This window comes from Charadrius vociferus, unplaced genomic scaffold (assembly GCF_000708025.1).
Source record: "Charadrius vociferus isolate BGI_N301 unplaced genomic scaffold, ASM70802v2 scaffold178, whole genome shotgun sequence".
Classification (NCBI taxonomy): Eukaryota; Metazoa; Chordata; class Aves; order Charadriiformes; family Charadriidae; genus Charadrius; species Charadrius vociferus.
Window position 1 is genome coordinate 2,712,689 of NW_009649717.1, and position 12,799 is coordinate 2,725,487.

The 12,799-nt window shown below is 41.9% G+C and overlaps 1 protein-coding gene across 1 annotated transcript in view; it reads left to right on the forward strand.

Annotated features, from left to right (window-relative positions):
* Window positions 1–2,119: 2,119 nt before the first annotated feature.
* PPM1K (protein phosphatase, Mg2+/Mn2+ dependent, 1K) overlaps window positions 2,120–12,799 on the forward strand; it is an 11,380-nt gene continuing 700 nt past the window's right edge. Inside the window, 6 exon segments of the mRNA XM_009890739.1 lie at window positions 2,120–2,625; window positions 3,196–3,296; window positions 10,835–11,000; window positions 11,493–11,637; window positions 12,699–12,797; window position 12,799. The exon segment at window position 12,799 is cut by the window's right edge and continues 38 nt beyond it. Of these exon segments, the coding sequence (XP_009889041.1) occupies window positions 2,186–2,625; window positions 3,196–3,296; window positions 10,835–11,000; window positions 11,493–11,637; window positions 12,699–12,797; window position 12,799 (952 nt within the window). The 5' untranslated portion in view covers window positions 2,120–2,185.

A 12,799-nucleotide genomic window follows, 5' to 3' on the forward strand; every position in this document is an offset into this window, starting at 1 on the left:
GTCTGTCTTGGACTTTGGCTTTAACACCAGTGCCCGCCTTTCTAATACCTCAGTCTTGTTTTGCCCAGATAGGCTCGACATGTGTGTGCAAACATACCGGTTAGGAAAGCACATATGTCCAACTGAAAGCATAACTATTTACATCACAGAAACTAAAGATCAGGTTCCTACTCTTGACTTGCAGAGACACTTGAAAAGCCAAACCATCGAAAAAAAGGCCTTTTGAGAGTTGAATTTGATAGAGAACAAATGCATTAATTAGCTTGGGATTTTGGATTAATTCTCTGATTCATGCTGTGGATACTGGGAAATCTAAATATAGCTAACACTTCATGTTCGCCTTTCAAGCTGTGGGTTTTGTTAATTGGCAGGCTTTCAATTTGGTCGTGCTGTGTTTCAAAGAAGGAAGTTAATGTACTCATGTTATGAGTCAAGGATAACAGAAAAGAAAGAGCAACTCAAGAAAGTAAATCAGTTTTTAAATTGGGATGTGATGTTGCCATCACCCTGCAACAAAATGGAAAATCTTAAAATTCCTAGTGGTCAGTTCCACTCAGCTGGTGGCGTAGCCCACATTTGTCTGGGGCAACAACAGTGATTCCCAGCACATTCGGCCATTTATCAAGTTGACAGTTACTCTCCAAGTGCTAAGTAAAGAAATCTTTCTTCATCTAAGAATTGCATGAAATGTAAACCGAGAGCATCTAGAGTAACATGCTTTGAACTGTGAATGACAAGTTTAATGGAGGTCTCCAGAAAGCTCATGTCACAGCCATTTTGCTACTAAAGTAACCTCTTACTAAGTTACCTTTGACTGTGTGTTTTTGCAAGCACCTGGATTTTGTCTAGTGATTTAAAAAACTAGTTTTAACAAATATTTCAGATTTACAGATGCAATTATAATTGGCACAGGGAAAGTACAATGACAAGGCACTCCAGCCCAGAATTACAGTGCCTCTGGGGTACACGTGTTGCTCTTTGGTGCTCGATTGTGTCAGACTACCCTGCCATCTTTTTTTTTTTTTTGGCATTCACTGTGAGCCTGCATATTTTTAATTCCTTTAGTATGGCATATAACCCCTTTCACTCATAATTTTGCTCTCATAAACTTTGAGCAATTAAGTTAAAAATCCCTTGCTTAAAATTTAGTGTGGTTAGTTACAGTGATCTAATGGTCCAGTTCAAATTACTCCAGGGCAACAGCATGTACTTATTACAGACTGCATCCCAGGCCTGTTGGACTTTCATCAAGTTGGGTGTTACTCTACAAAAGGTTACATAAGCCAATCTTTCTACATTTTTCGGCATGCTAGATGAATCATCATTAGTGAATTTTTATCTGTGCTGAGCCAAACAGCGTGTTTGATTTATCTGGGCTGGAAAAGAGATCTGAGGAGCCAGAAGTTCTTGCTTGCCTGTGTTAGCCAAGGGAGCCCATTTCAGGGTTAGGAGGCAGAGAACTTCAGGCCAGACAAAACAGCAAAGAGCTGCACAGGTTTTACTTTTGGGGGGAAGATTGTGTGTGTAATTGTGTGTGTCTGTGGATACACTCTTAGTGGTCGTTCTTAGCCTAAGAAAATCACAATTCACTTCACAGGTCTGTGTTGAAAAGTATTGTTCAAGTCCTCAATAAACGTGACAGAACCAAATATCATGTGCAGATGAAAAAACGCTTTAAAATCTAAGCAAATACATTTCTCCTGCCTTCACCCCTGAGAGCCACAGTGTGGATGTTTCAGCAATTGCTCAAAGAGCATGCATGATAAGCTCATTTTCACAACCTTGCTTTATATTTTCACATATTAATAATTTTGCTGACATGGAGGAAGTTCATTCTCGCTTTCATTTGCTCCATCACAACCTCTTCAACCTTCACAAATTCAGGATATCATTATGCAGGTGGCCCGCAGAAATGCTTTACCTTGATCTATCTGCAGTACTCCTCATGAGATGTGGGTTGGTCTGTGTAGGATTCTTTCTCGGTGAGTCATGCAGATCCCTCTGTAGTTTCTTCTAGGCAGTGCTGTGAGGGTGACATTGTTTCCTGAATGATGTAACTGAAAATTCCCCTTCCTGTGCTTCTTGTTTCCTGATCAGTTTTCTATTTGTTCTTGAAGACATTCCAGCAGCTGCGTATCTTTTATTGCTGATCTTTTATTGCTACGAATCTCTGTGAAGATAAGTTATGTCAACAGCTACTTTAATTAATTTGGTACGAAACGGAGGGTATCAAGTAAGAAGGAGAGCCGTGCTGACGTCCCGCCTCTTGCAAGAGGAGAAGCGTCCGACAGCCGCATGCTACAGCTCCACCTCTGAGCGCCGTGCTTCCCGCTTCGATTCGGATGGGAGCGGGCGGCCTACCACCTGGGACACCTTTGGCATCTGGGACAATCGTATTGACGAACCTATTCTCCTCCCACCAAGCATAAAGTATGGGAAGCCGATTCCAAAAGTCAGCCTGGCGAATGTGGGCTGCGCTAGCCATATCGGGAAGCGTAAGGAAAATGAAGACCGGTTTGATTACGCTCAGCTGACGGAAGATGTCCTATACTTTGCAGTGTACGATGGACATGGCGGGGCAGCAGCAGCAGACTTCTGTGATAAGTACATGGAAAAATATATTAAGTAAGTATGCATGCCAAATGAACTACAGTAGAGATTCCTTCCTTAGGACTGAAAGGGAACCGGTGGGTCATACATTGTCACGAATCCTCCTAGGTAATAGAGCCACCTAGCCCAAGGGGACGGCCGGAACACTGGACTGGAGCAGTCCATTACAAAGAACATGCTATGAACTACTTATTCTGTATGGTGCCTGCCCCATTGAGCAAGTCCAGAAAGGCAAGAGAGGAAAATACAATTGTAGCCACCTTTCAGGAAAGGACTGGGAACACTGAGAGAGTGTGAATTGACTGTTTTCAGATGGGGTCACTGCGATGGCTGACCTACAGCTTCCTTACAGGCTTCTGTATCTCTGTGTCACAACCCTGGGTGTTGGAGGAGGAATTTTATCTACTTGCAAAATGACAGGATTATGCTTCCAGTGCAGGTCATTAGTAAAACCATTTTACATTTTCACTGAATTTCAGCATTATTCAACGTGTACAGGGAGGAGATAAGGCTATGGAAGAAATTGATCAAGGTGTATATTTCTTGGAAAGAGGTTTAATTTTTCATTTGCTTGTTTGTTTCCAGAGAATTTCTTGCTCAGGAGGAGAACTTGGAAAATGTTTTGAACAAAGCTTTTCTAGAAATAAACAAAGCATATGAAACACACGCTCATCTGTCTGCTGATGGTAGGTAAAAAAATACTCGTATGGGTGCGAAGAATAAGGTTTTTCTTGTTTGCTCAGTAGTTTTGTAGTAAAACATCCAGAAAAATGCTTGAAAACAGTTTTACTTAACATAGGATTTTGCTCTGATCACCTACTGCAAATGAAACAATTATGCTTTACCTCCTTAAAATGAAAAAGCTGTAAAAAGCCTAAATCAAATTTACTGGGGAAGTTATTGATGTGAATGTTAGCATAATTATCAATTAATTTCTCTTAACATGATTCTGTCAAGGAAAGTGTTTGTCAAGCTAGCAATGAGTAATTTGCAAGGAACATAACTTTACTGTGCAAGAAAACTGGGGGGGGGGAGAGGGTTGGTTTTTTTGTTGGGGTTTTTGGTGTTTCTTTTTTGTTGTTGTTGTTGGGGATTTTGTTGTTGTTGTTGTTTGTTTTTAAAGCTGTTATTCCTGTGGGTTAAAAGCAACAGTATCAAAAGTTCCCCTTTCTAACTTGGCTGCTGCACCTGAGGAGGCATGTAAGCCAAAATTAATACAATTGATATTGCTTCTGCACGAACAGAATCACAGGAGTAGCTGAGTGTGAAAGGCAAAAAAGCAGTGAAGAGGAAAACAAGGTTGGCTGTGGTAAGGCTGTGGTAAAGCTGGCACCAGCCCTTTTAGATTCCTTAGTCCTGGCTATTAATCGAGTTCTTGTATATATGTCTAGAGACTAAGTACATGTGAAGTTCCAGTTCCAGCAACTGGAGCTTATAGCAAGATAGAGATCCCCATCCCAGTTCTGTCACAGGAGTTTCCTCAGCCATGAGATACAGTTTTAAGAGTCAGTTTAGACAGTCTTTAAAAAAAAAAAACGACCACCCAAAACAAACCCAATAAAAAAACCCAAATGCACAAAAGCAAAACAAACCCAAAAAACCTGTCCCAGTGCAGGTGCTGGCAAAGTGATTGACGTTGTTTCAGAAGAACAGAAACTGTAAAAGTTTTCTCTCCAAGAAAGACTTGAAACCAACAAGCCCTCTAGGGACCGAAGTGATACTGTATTCTCAAGCTACTTTTCTGAAGCAATGAATGTATACAATGAAGTAATGGAATGGCTTCCTGCACTTTAACTGCTAGGTGAATCTTGATAGGCTCAAATATTTCCTGGCAGCACAGGTAGACTGACTGTTGCAGCACTGTGAGGGATACACACCTTTCCTCTTACAAGCTAAGGTAACAGGGGAATCAGGAAAAAAAGTCTTAAGTCCTGAAATGCAGCCCTTAAAAAAGGGGGTTTAAATCTATAATACTAATTTTCCCATTATATCCCATTTTATTTTTTTTTTATATCGAAATCCTTTACAAAATAATTATGTAGTAAAAAAGTCCAGAGTCACTTTTCACCTACAGGGTGAGTTTTAACTGAGCTTATGAGAGACACATCAGTAGAGCAGATGTGCTTTTTATCCAAGAGCCTCCTTGCAAATACGTTTTCTTAAAAGCCCAAATTCAAGAAAGCATCTGAATACAGGCTTATGTGCTTCCCTGGATCAGAGCCTTTCATTTTCACTAACATGAAGATCTGTTATATTTGTCCCCCTCCCTGCCCCTTTGTTACAGCTCTTGGTTTGGCTCATTGTAGTGACCTCTGTTAAGTGTCAGAGCAGCTCCTTAAGGAGAAGGATTGGGAACTGTACTTGCTGTATTATTCTGTTATTATCAAAACAGGTTCTGATTATAGCGTTTTGTACATGAGAGTTATATAACGGGGTAACAACAGTATTTGACATACAGGTTGTGCAGGAAGCTGAGCATTTTGGAACTGCTTATAGGATAATTTTTTTTCATATCATTTAAATAACTAGTGCTGCTTAATGAAATATAGTGCAAATGCCAGCAAATTTATGTAGCAGTTACCAAGATACTGGACAAACCCCTTCACTAAAAAAGATTGAGGTCAAGTAAAATTTGCTTGAGGGCAAAAGCATTGTCAAAAATCCATAGGGGCCACACTCTGGCAAGCACTCAGTGCTTCTCAGGTAGGCTCAGAACCTGCATGCTCTTGCAGGAGCCAGTGGGATCTAAAAGTGCCCAGTGCTCTTGACTGGTTGCCCAGCTCAAAAATCAAGCTATAAGGCAAAGAGTGGAGTAACAGGGCGCAAAGACAAATGCAGATTTCCGAACAAATTAAACTGTTTGCATATCTGTTGTTAAAATAATTCCATACTATGTTGACTGCTTGGTGTACATATTTTTGTTGTTGCTGCTGTTTTGAAAGTTACATAAAATTTCAATGCTTAGCATGTATCCTTGTTAGAAGCCTACTTCCAAACTGGTTCAGTTTGACAGCAAAATTTCTGATCAATTGTGGCTATTCTAGATGTGACAGTCAAGTCTGTTGCTAAAGTATCATGAAAATGGTGGCTGGTTGTGTAACACTGGGTATCTGGGATACGCTGGATGGTCCCCAGGACTGACCTCCTTTTGAAACCTGGCCATAGCTGACAAAGTGGAAAATAATAGCTCAGTCTTGTTCTAGTAGATGACTCTGCCAGGCTTCACTCCTTTCACTATGTTTGCAATAAAACCAGTGCATGTTCAGGATGTCCAGGTCTTTAATAACACATGACCAGCTTTAAAAGTGTGTGCCTGGGTGTTTGAAGGAACATAAGTTTTGGGACAAATCCCTGTAGCCAAAATTGCATGGATTTTGTTTGACATGTTGTTTATAATACTATTTAAGGGGTAAAAACCTCATATAATGGCACAAATTTAACAGGACTAGAGATGTGCCTTGTTGGAGCACTGAGCTATGTCTTCAAGGGCACGGCCCTTTGTAGGTCACTTTACAATTACAGAATATTTGAAATTGTAGATGGAAAATACATAGCATAATAGTTTCTGTAAGTTTTCAATTAAAAAACAAAAAAAAAAGTATTTGTATGTGTACCAGGTACTGCTACTGTGTCTGGTGTGCAGTTCACTAGCGTTGTTGGAGTGCTGTACTGGCCAGCTGGAGACTGGTCCAGTATGCCCTCTGGCAGTGATGTGTACCTGTTGTTTCACACAAAAGCTTAAGAAACTTGCTGCAGGCAGATCTGGAGTAATCTGTCCTCCGTCTAAATCCTTTCTAATCACTAACAGCCCTAAGATATGCCTGAGCCCTCAAGCATGATGTTTGATATCTCTTCAAAAATGCATTTTCATTCACTTTCATGTATTCAAATATATCCAGTCACTTTTAAATCACTGCTAAACTTAGGTAAAGGACAGAGTAAAGTAAGCTCAGATCCAACAAATATGTCATTATCCACAGGACAACTGTTAGCACAGATGGACAGAATTTTCTGATATTTTTGACCAGCCATGAAAACTGAAATGTAAAGGCTGAATAGCTTTGCTCAGCAAGGACAGAAATAAGGAAGTGAATCATGTGCTTGAGGAAATTTGAGCATCTCTTTGCAAAAATGCAGGACTAACCCTCTCCTGCCCTAGTGCAGTCCTACAAGGTACTGCTACTGCTTCCATTCACTTCAATCCACTGCTCAGAGAAAACAGGGAGTCTCTCTATTGACCTCCATGTTCAGTGCATCCAATCACATTGGCCACTCACTTCTGGAATAGCCATCTTATTAAAACATAGCCAGGTATTTACTGATGTAGCTAAGTTTAAAAGGCACTCCTGGAATCTTACTAAGCTGATCAAACAGCAAAAGTTATTTAAAAAGAACTAAATTTTAAAAGTAGTGCGCTTTGGGTTTGTTTTTTTTTAAGTTACCATTCAAACATGATTTTTATTTCTTTGAATATGTTAACCTGCAACACTGAGGAAAAGGGAGAGCTGCAGAAATTGTACTTAAATGTTTCATAAATCCATCAATGTTACAAAGGCAGCCTTTTTACCCAAGGACCCCGATTATTACCTAATCAAGTTAGAAGATACTAATTACAATATTAAAGGGATGTTTATTTTGCATATTTTCCCATGGGTCAGAATGATTCATATACTTCTATTCAGTGCCTTTAAGATGGTGCCATTTTAGTTGGCACCAGTTTGAACTCCTCATGTGTTATGTATAAATATATATAAAAAAACCCAAATAAATTACCTTGAGGAAACAGATTGGGCCATATTCTGTACTGAAGATGTTCTTCAGAGTGGCCACTCTTGCCATATATGAGACAGCTGGCCCTCTGGCCCAACAGAATTTGGTTGATTTGTTGGTTGGTTACTTATCTACACAGGGGAAAAAAAAAATGTAGCCTTTATTTTGGCTGAATTTAAACTGGTTTTGTCACACAGTTTAGTGAGAAGGCAAGAACAGTGATAATTCCCCAGAAATAGCAAGGCTGCTTCATCTGTGGCCAAAGATGCAAGTACTTCCTCTATGACCTGCAAAAGACAGTGCAGGCAAACCCAAGAGTGACTAATTCCCCTGTTCTGCAGCCCTTATTCTTTCATCTCCAGTGTTGCAGGTTTATTTTGTTTGAACAAATTCCCTGGGTGAATTTCCTATTTGCCTCTGTGTGCGTGTTATTTGTGGCAGACACTGTACCTGGTCAGCAGCTCTAGAACTGGAGGCCCTGGACACTATATGCTGGGCTTCAGTGGAAAGAGAGATCTGCTTAATTTTGTCCCAGGTGAAGGAGTCCGGCGGTTCCTAGCCTGGACTACTGGAAGGTTCCCACATCCTCTTTGTCACATTAGTTGAGATGACTTGCAGTAAAAGTTGTCCAGTGAGTGTTAAGAACCTATTGAAAGATCTTAGTTTTATAGTGATATTGTTAGGAAAACAAAATAAACTATTTAATTGTTAAAACCAGTATATATGCTGATGCAATGTATTTTGATGTTATTAAATGACCTAGCAGCAGTTGTAGTAAAGAATTAGAAATGTTATCCCATCATCATTCCTGTATTTTTGAGCTGTGCTACAAACAGCATAATGTGTGTAGTCTAGCTATATCCATGTTCTTGCACCCCTACCTAGATCATCAGCTGGTTCCAAGGAAGACAGCGTGAGCAGCATTTATTTTTCTAGGAGTGCTGTTTAACTAATAAACATATATAAAGCAAGTCACTATGACCATTACTGTAATTCTGGACAATATCTTGACTTGTTCTTTAGTACCGTCGCTTGATTTTGTCATAGTGGCTCTTTTGGCTTTTGAGAGTTTGCACTTCAAAGATGCAGATTCACCTGAATGTCCAAATGTTTCCAGTCATTTATGAATTAAAGACTACGGATCTTAACTTTTTTAGAAACTGCTTGTGTTTGTCAGCATAGTTCCAAAACCAAGGAATGAAATGGGAGAGTAACGGCAGTTCTACATTAATTTTAACGTCTAAATAAAATGTATTTTCTGTAAAATAAAAAGGTAGTTTTACATAGGTTCTTCATTTCACTTGGCTAAAACAGGTATTTTACTGGTTCTAAAATTTCTAATCACACTGGTACTTGTTAGCATCTTGCTTTCATAATGTGCCTCAAAGAGAGCCTGCACTGGACTAGTCATTGCTTCAAATTAGAAACAATTTGAAGCAATTGTCTCAGTCAGTCCTTACCTGAATAGTCAGAAGCTACCAGCATCTAAATAATTTTGAATATCGTAACCTGCATGGCAGCCATAACATAGTCCAAGATTTGACCTAGATCACCATGGTTGATATTCATGATTGACATGTTGGTTAAGCATATAGCTAAACCACATCCTCACTGCAGTAATAATACCTGTTTTAAATAATAACACAAGCTCAGTTTAGACTGTTTAGTGAGTTTTTTTGGATTCATCAACTCACTGCTTTTGCTGCACAACAAGGCTCAATGCATCTTTCAGGGCTTTGTGCGCTTCAATTTACGCCCAACCCTGTTTCACTTACGGGGTGCTGAGAGCTCAGAGGGTTGGGGAGAGAGGTCGCCACAAGATCCCAGAGCACTCGCATTTCTGTTCCTGTAGTACGTAGAGGGTCATGCTGCATGTATGCGGTTTGCTGGCAGCTGGTCAGAGATGGGGCTGACTGGCATTCCTTGGGCTCAGACACGCAGTCCTGTCTTAGATCCATCCCGCCTCCCCAGGTTCAGGGCTGCAGGGCCGGAGGTGGGCTGAGGAGTTGTAGCTGAGCTCTGCAGAAGCAGTGGTGGAAAGATCTGTAACTGTTAGTCATGTGAAAACAGGAATATGACTGAGGATTGTCATTGCTAAGCTAGTCCCAAACCCCTCTCAAATTGGCTTGCTTTTAAAACCTGGAAAAACTGGAAAATCCCAGAATGCAGGAGACCTACAGAGGACCTTTCAAGGGGATTTGCATTGGTTGTGAATGCAAATGTGTTCCAGGCAGTAGCTTGTCCTGGCCAGACATTTTTACTGTAATAGCTCAAGTCGGCAGGAGTTACTGCTTCCCAGGCACCTCTCACTGGGTTACCTTTGCATAATTTGCAGGAAGGGAAGATAACTAACTGTAAAATGGGACTGCTCTTTTCAAAAAGCAAACAAAAAAGGAAAACTGGACAGTTCTGGTATTCCCTTCACGGCAGAAAAACTGTATCTTTTCTCAAATAGGCATACTTGCATTTCTCCTTTTCAAGCACATCTTTTTTTTTTTTTTCCAGAGTATTGTAGAAATTGAAATAAGAAGCCCTTTCATTTACTTGCACCAGTTAATCCAACCAGGCCCCTGAACACAGTCAGGCAGGCAGCTCAGCTCACTCCCTTACCCTGTAGGAGAAGGAGGACAGCACCTCGGGCTCTGTTGTGCCCTCTGGGCAGTCACCCTGCACCCCTGTCAAGTGATCCCACCAGTGCCCGGGGCACATTGCCCAGAGAGCCACTGCCAGCTGACTGCAGGCTTGCAGGCACAGGGAAATGCAGAATCCAGCTTCACCTTTGCGCTGGGACCTCCAGCAAGTTGACAGGGTCTGAAGGGAGCAGCGTTCCTTTCCGAAAAAAGCCAGCGGCCTGCTGGCTGAACCCTTCATCTCTAGGCAAGGCTGGGGGAAGCAGAAGGAGATTGTAACTGACAGCAATGGGAGGACACCACAGCCTGGTGTAAAGGAACGATCTAGTGTTTCTCTTCTGGTGAACCATGTGGAGCTACAATTACTATTACTCAACTGCCTACTTCACCACCTAACAGAAGGGGAGAGCCATTAGCTTTATAGTGGGCTACCCATGCAGTCACTGTGCCCAGGGATGAGGACAATAACCCTGTAACTTCAGGTGAGCTCATGGGACAGGAAAACTATTTGCTACAAGCTGAAAGGAAGCCACTGTACCTTGTACCGCTTTTATTCCACTTGCCCTCTTTGCATGGAGCCATGTTGTTGCACAGAAATACTTATCCTTTCCCCTTCCTCTCTCTCCCCCCGGTCCTACATGCCTGCATGTTTGCTGTAATTTTTTTTAATATATGTAGATTTAGTTTAAACTTAAAAGCAGTTACTTACTGGTAATGTAGAGCATATGTTGTCTTCATTTTACCAATTGAAACTGTTGCTGTTATAAATGGTCCCACGCTTTGAGGCAGTGCTAAAACCTCTCTCTTTGATGTGATGTTTATAGCAACTCTGATGAACTCTGGGACCACTGCAACAGTGGCTCTGCTCCGGGACGGTATTGAGCTGGTTGTGGCAAGCGTGGGAGACAGTCGTGCTCTGCTGTGTCGAAAGGGAAAGGCCATGAAACTCACCATTGACCATACTCCAGAAAGAAAGGAGGAGAAGGAAAGGTACCTGTCGGCTGATGATGTGGCATGGCCTCGGTCAGCATGTGCTTCTGTTCTGCTGCTGGGTTGGGCGTGGAAGAAAGCAGAGAGTTGAACATAACGCCCCGAGACCACCTCTGAGCTGGCAGAAAGCAGCACAGCTCCAGTTAATTCATTTGGTTCTGTTTAGAGGACCGGGGATGTGGAAAGCCCTGCATAAGCATAGGACTTGGTACAGAGCTGTGACCACATGGTTCAGACTTGTCCAAGACTACCAAGTTAGAGCCAAGACCTGAAGAAATGCAGTATGGTTCTCAGGTCAGGACTCAGCCCACCAAGCCACATTCCTTATGTGGAGCCCTTCAAACAGCAAAAGGCAACCCTCAGTCTCCCAGCTTAGGTCCTCCGTACCCCATTCCACACCAGTAGCTAGTGACGGAAATTGCAGATAGAGACAGGGGTAATGGTGTGAAGCAGTAACTCATATTTGCATTTTTTTTGTGTGCCTCTGGACAGGATTAGGAAGTGCGGTGGCTTCGTCGCCTGGAACAGTTTGGGACAACCTCATGTGAATGGTAGACTTGCAATGACGCGGAGCATAGGAGATTTGGATCTTAAAAACAGTGGTGTGATAGCCCAGCCAGAAACAAAAAGGGTTAAGGTAAAAGAAGGCCTGGTTAACAGGGACAGCAACATTCGGACTAAGGGGCATCATAGGTATTTGATGCAGGTGGTGGTACCCACATGACACGTACCCAGGTGAAGCCTGGTGGCCAAGCATTGTTTTTTATTTGTGGTGAAGTAACCAGAGACCAATTCTAATTAAGTCATTTCAGATTAACACTAAGAGAACAGAAAAGAATCTGGCCCTGGTACTAAATTCAACCAGATCAACTTCTAAATCCCATTTATTACAGTACAATATAGGATGAGGGAGAAAAGTTAACACGTGATATCCATTGCTGAAATACAAAGGTGTTAGTCTTTTTGGGGCTTGTGGTCAAATGAATAATTTTGAGGTTAATGCTGATATAAAACCATCACTGAGAACTAGGTGGGATATGGATGGTCTGTCATCAAAAAAAGTGGAATATGTAGAGGTTTGCACACTTGGGAGGAAAGGAGGAGGAAAGGGCAGTTGCATGCATCTTACCATAGCTGTGTCGTTGGAAAACAAATTAACCTCCCAAAAGGTATTCAGCACAGTTGCCTTCACTTTTGCAGGAAGGCTCTCAGCTCATATTCTGTTTGTTACTTTTCCCCAGCGCATCTCCCAGGGCCCAGAGAACTTCTGTTCAGTTGGTCCTAATTAAACATCACCCACTATGGCCAAGGGGTTTTGGGAGATAGCCACACTGGTATTATGTCTTCCTTGAAATCCTCAGTTTAAGGAAGCGTTTTGTTTACTGGGTAATGTGTGGATCAGGTCTTTTGGCCTCAGTCTATTCAGAGGGCTGCTTCTTAGAACTGGAAGCACCTTAAGATGCTCTGTTCCAGTACAGGGAACACAGTCTGTATGGCTGGTGGATGTGCTTGAGGATTCAAGGGGCAGCCTTTGGCTAGCCGAGGGCTTGGGGCTTCCAGTTAGTCCTTGCACAGAAAGCAGGAGAGCGTGCAGCAACCCCAGAAGTGCTTTGCAACAGAGTGTAAAAAAATGAAGGTAGTTAATTTGCCTTGCAGCACGCGCTCCATTGTTGTGCATACTCTGTGCCTTTATTGCAGTTGCATCATGCAGATGACAGCTTCCTGGTCCTTACTACAGATGGTATTAACTTCATGGTGAACAGTCAGGAGAGCTGCGACTTCATTAACCAGTGCCATGA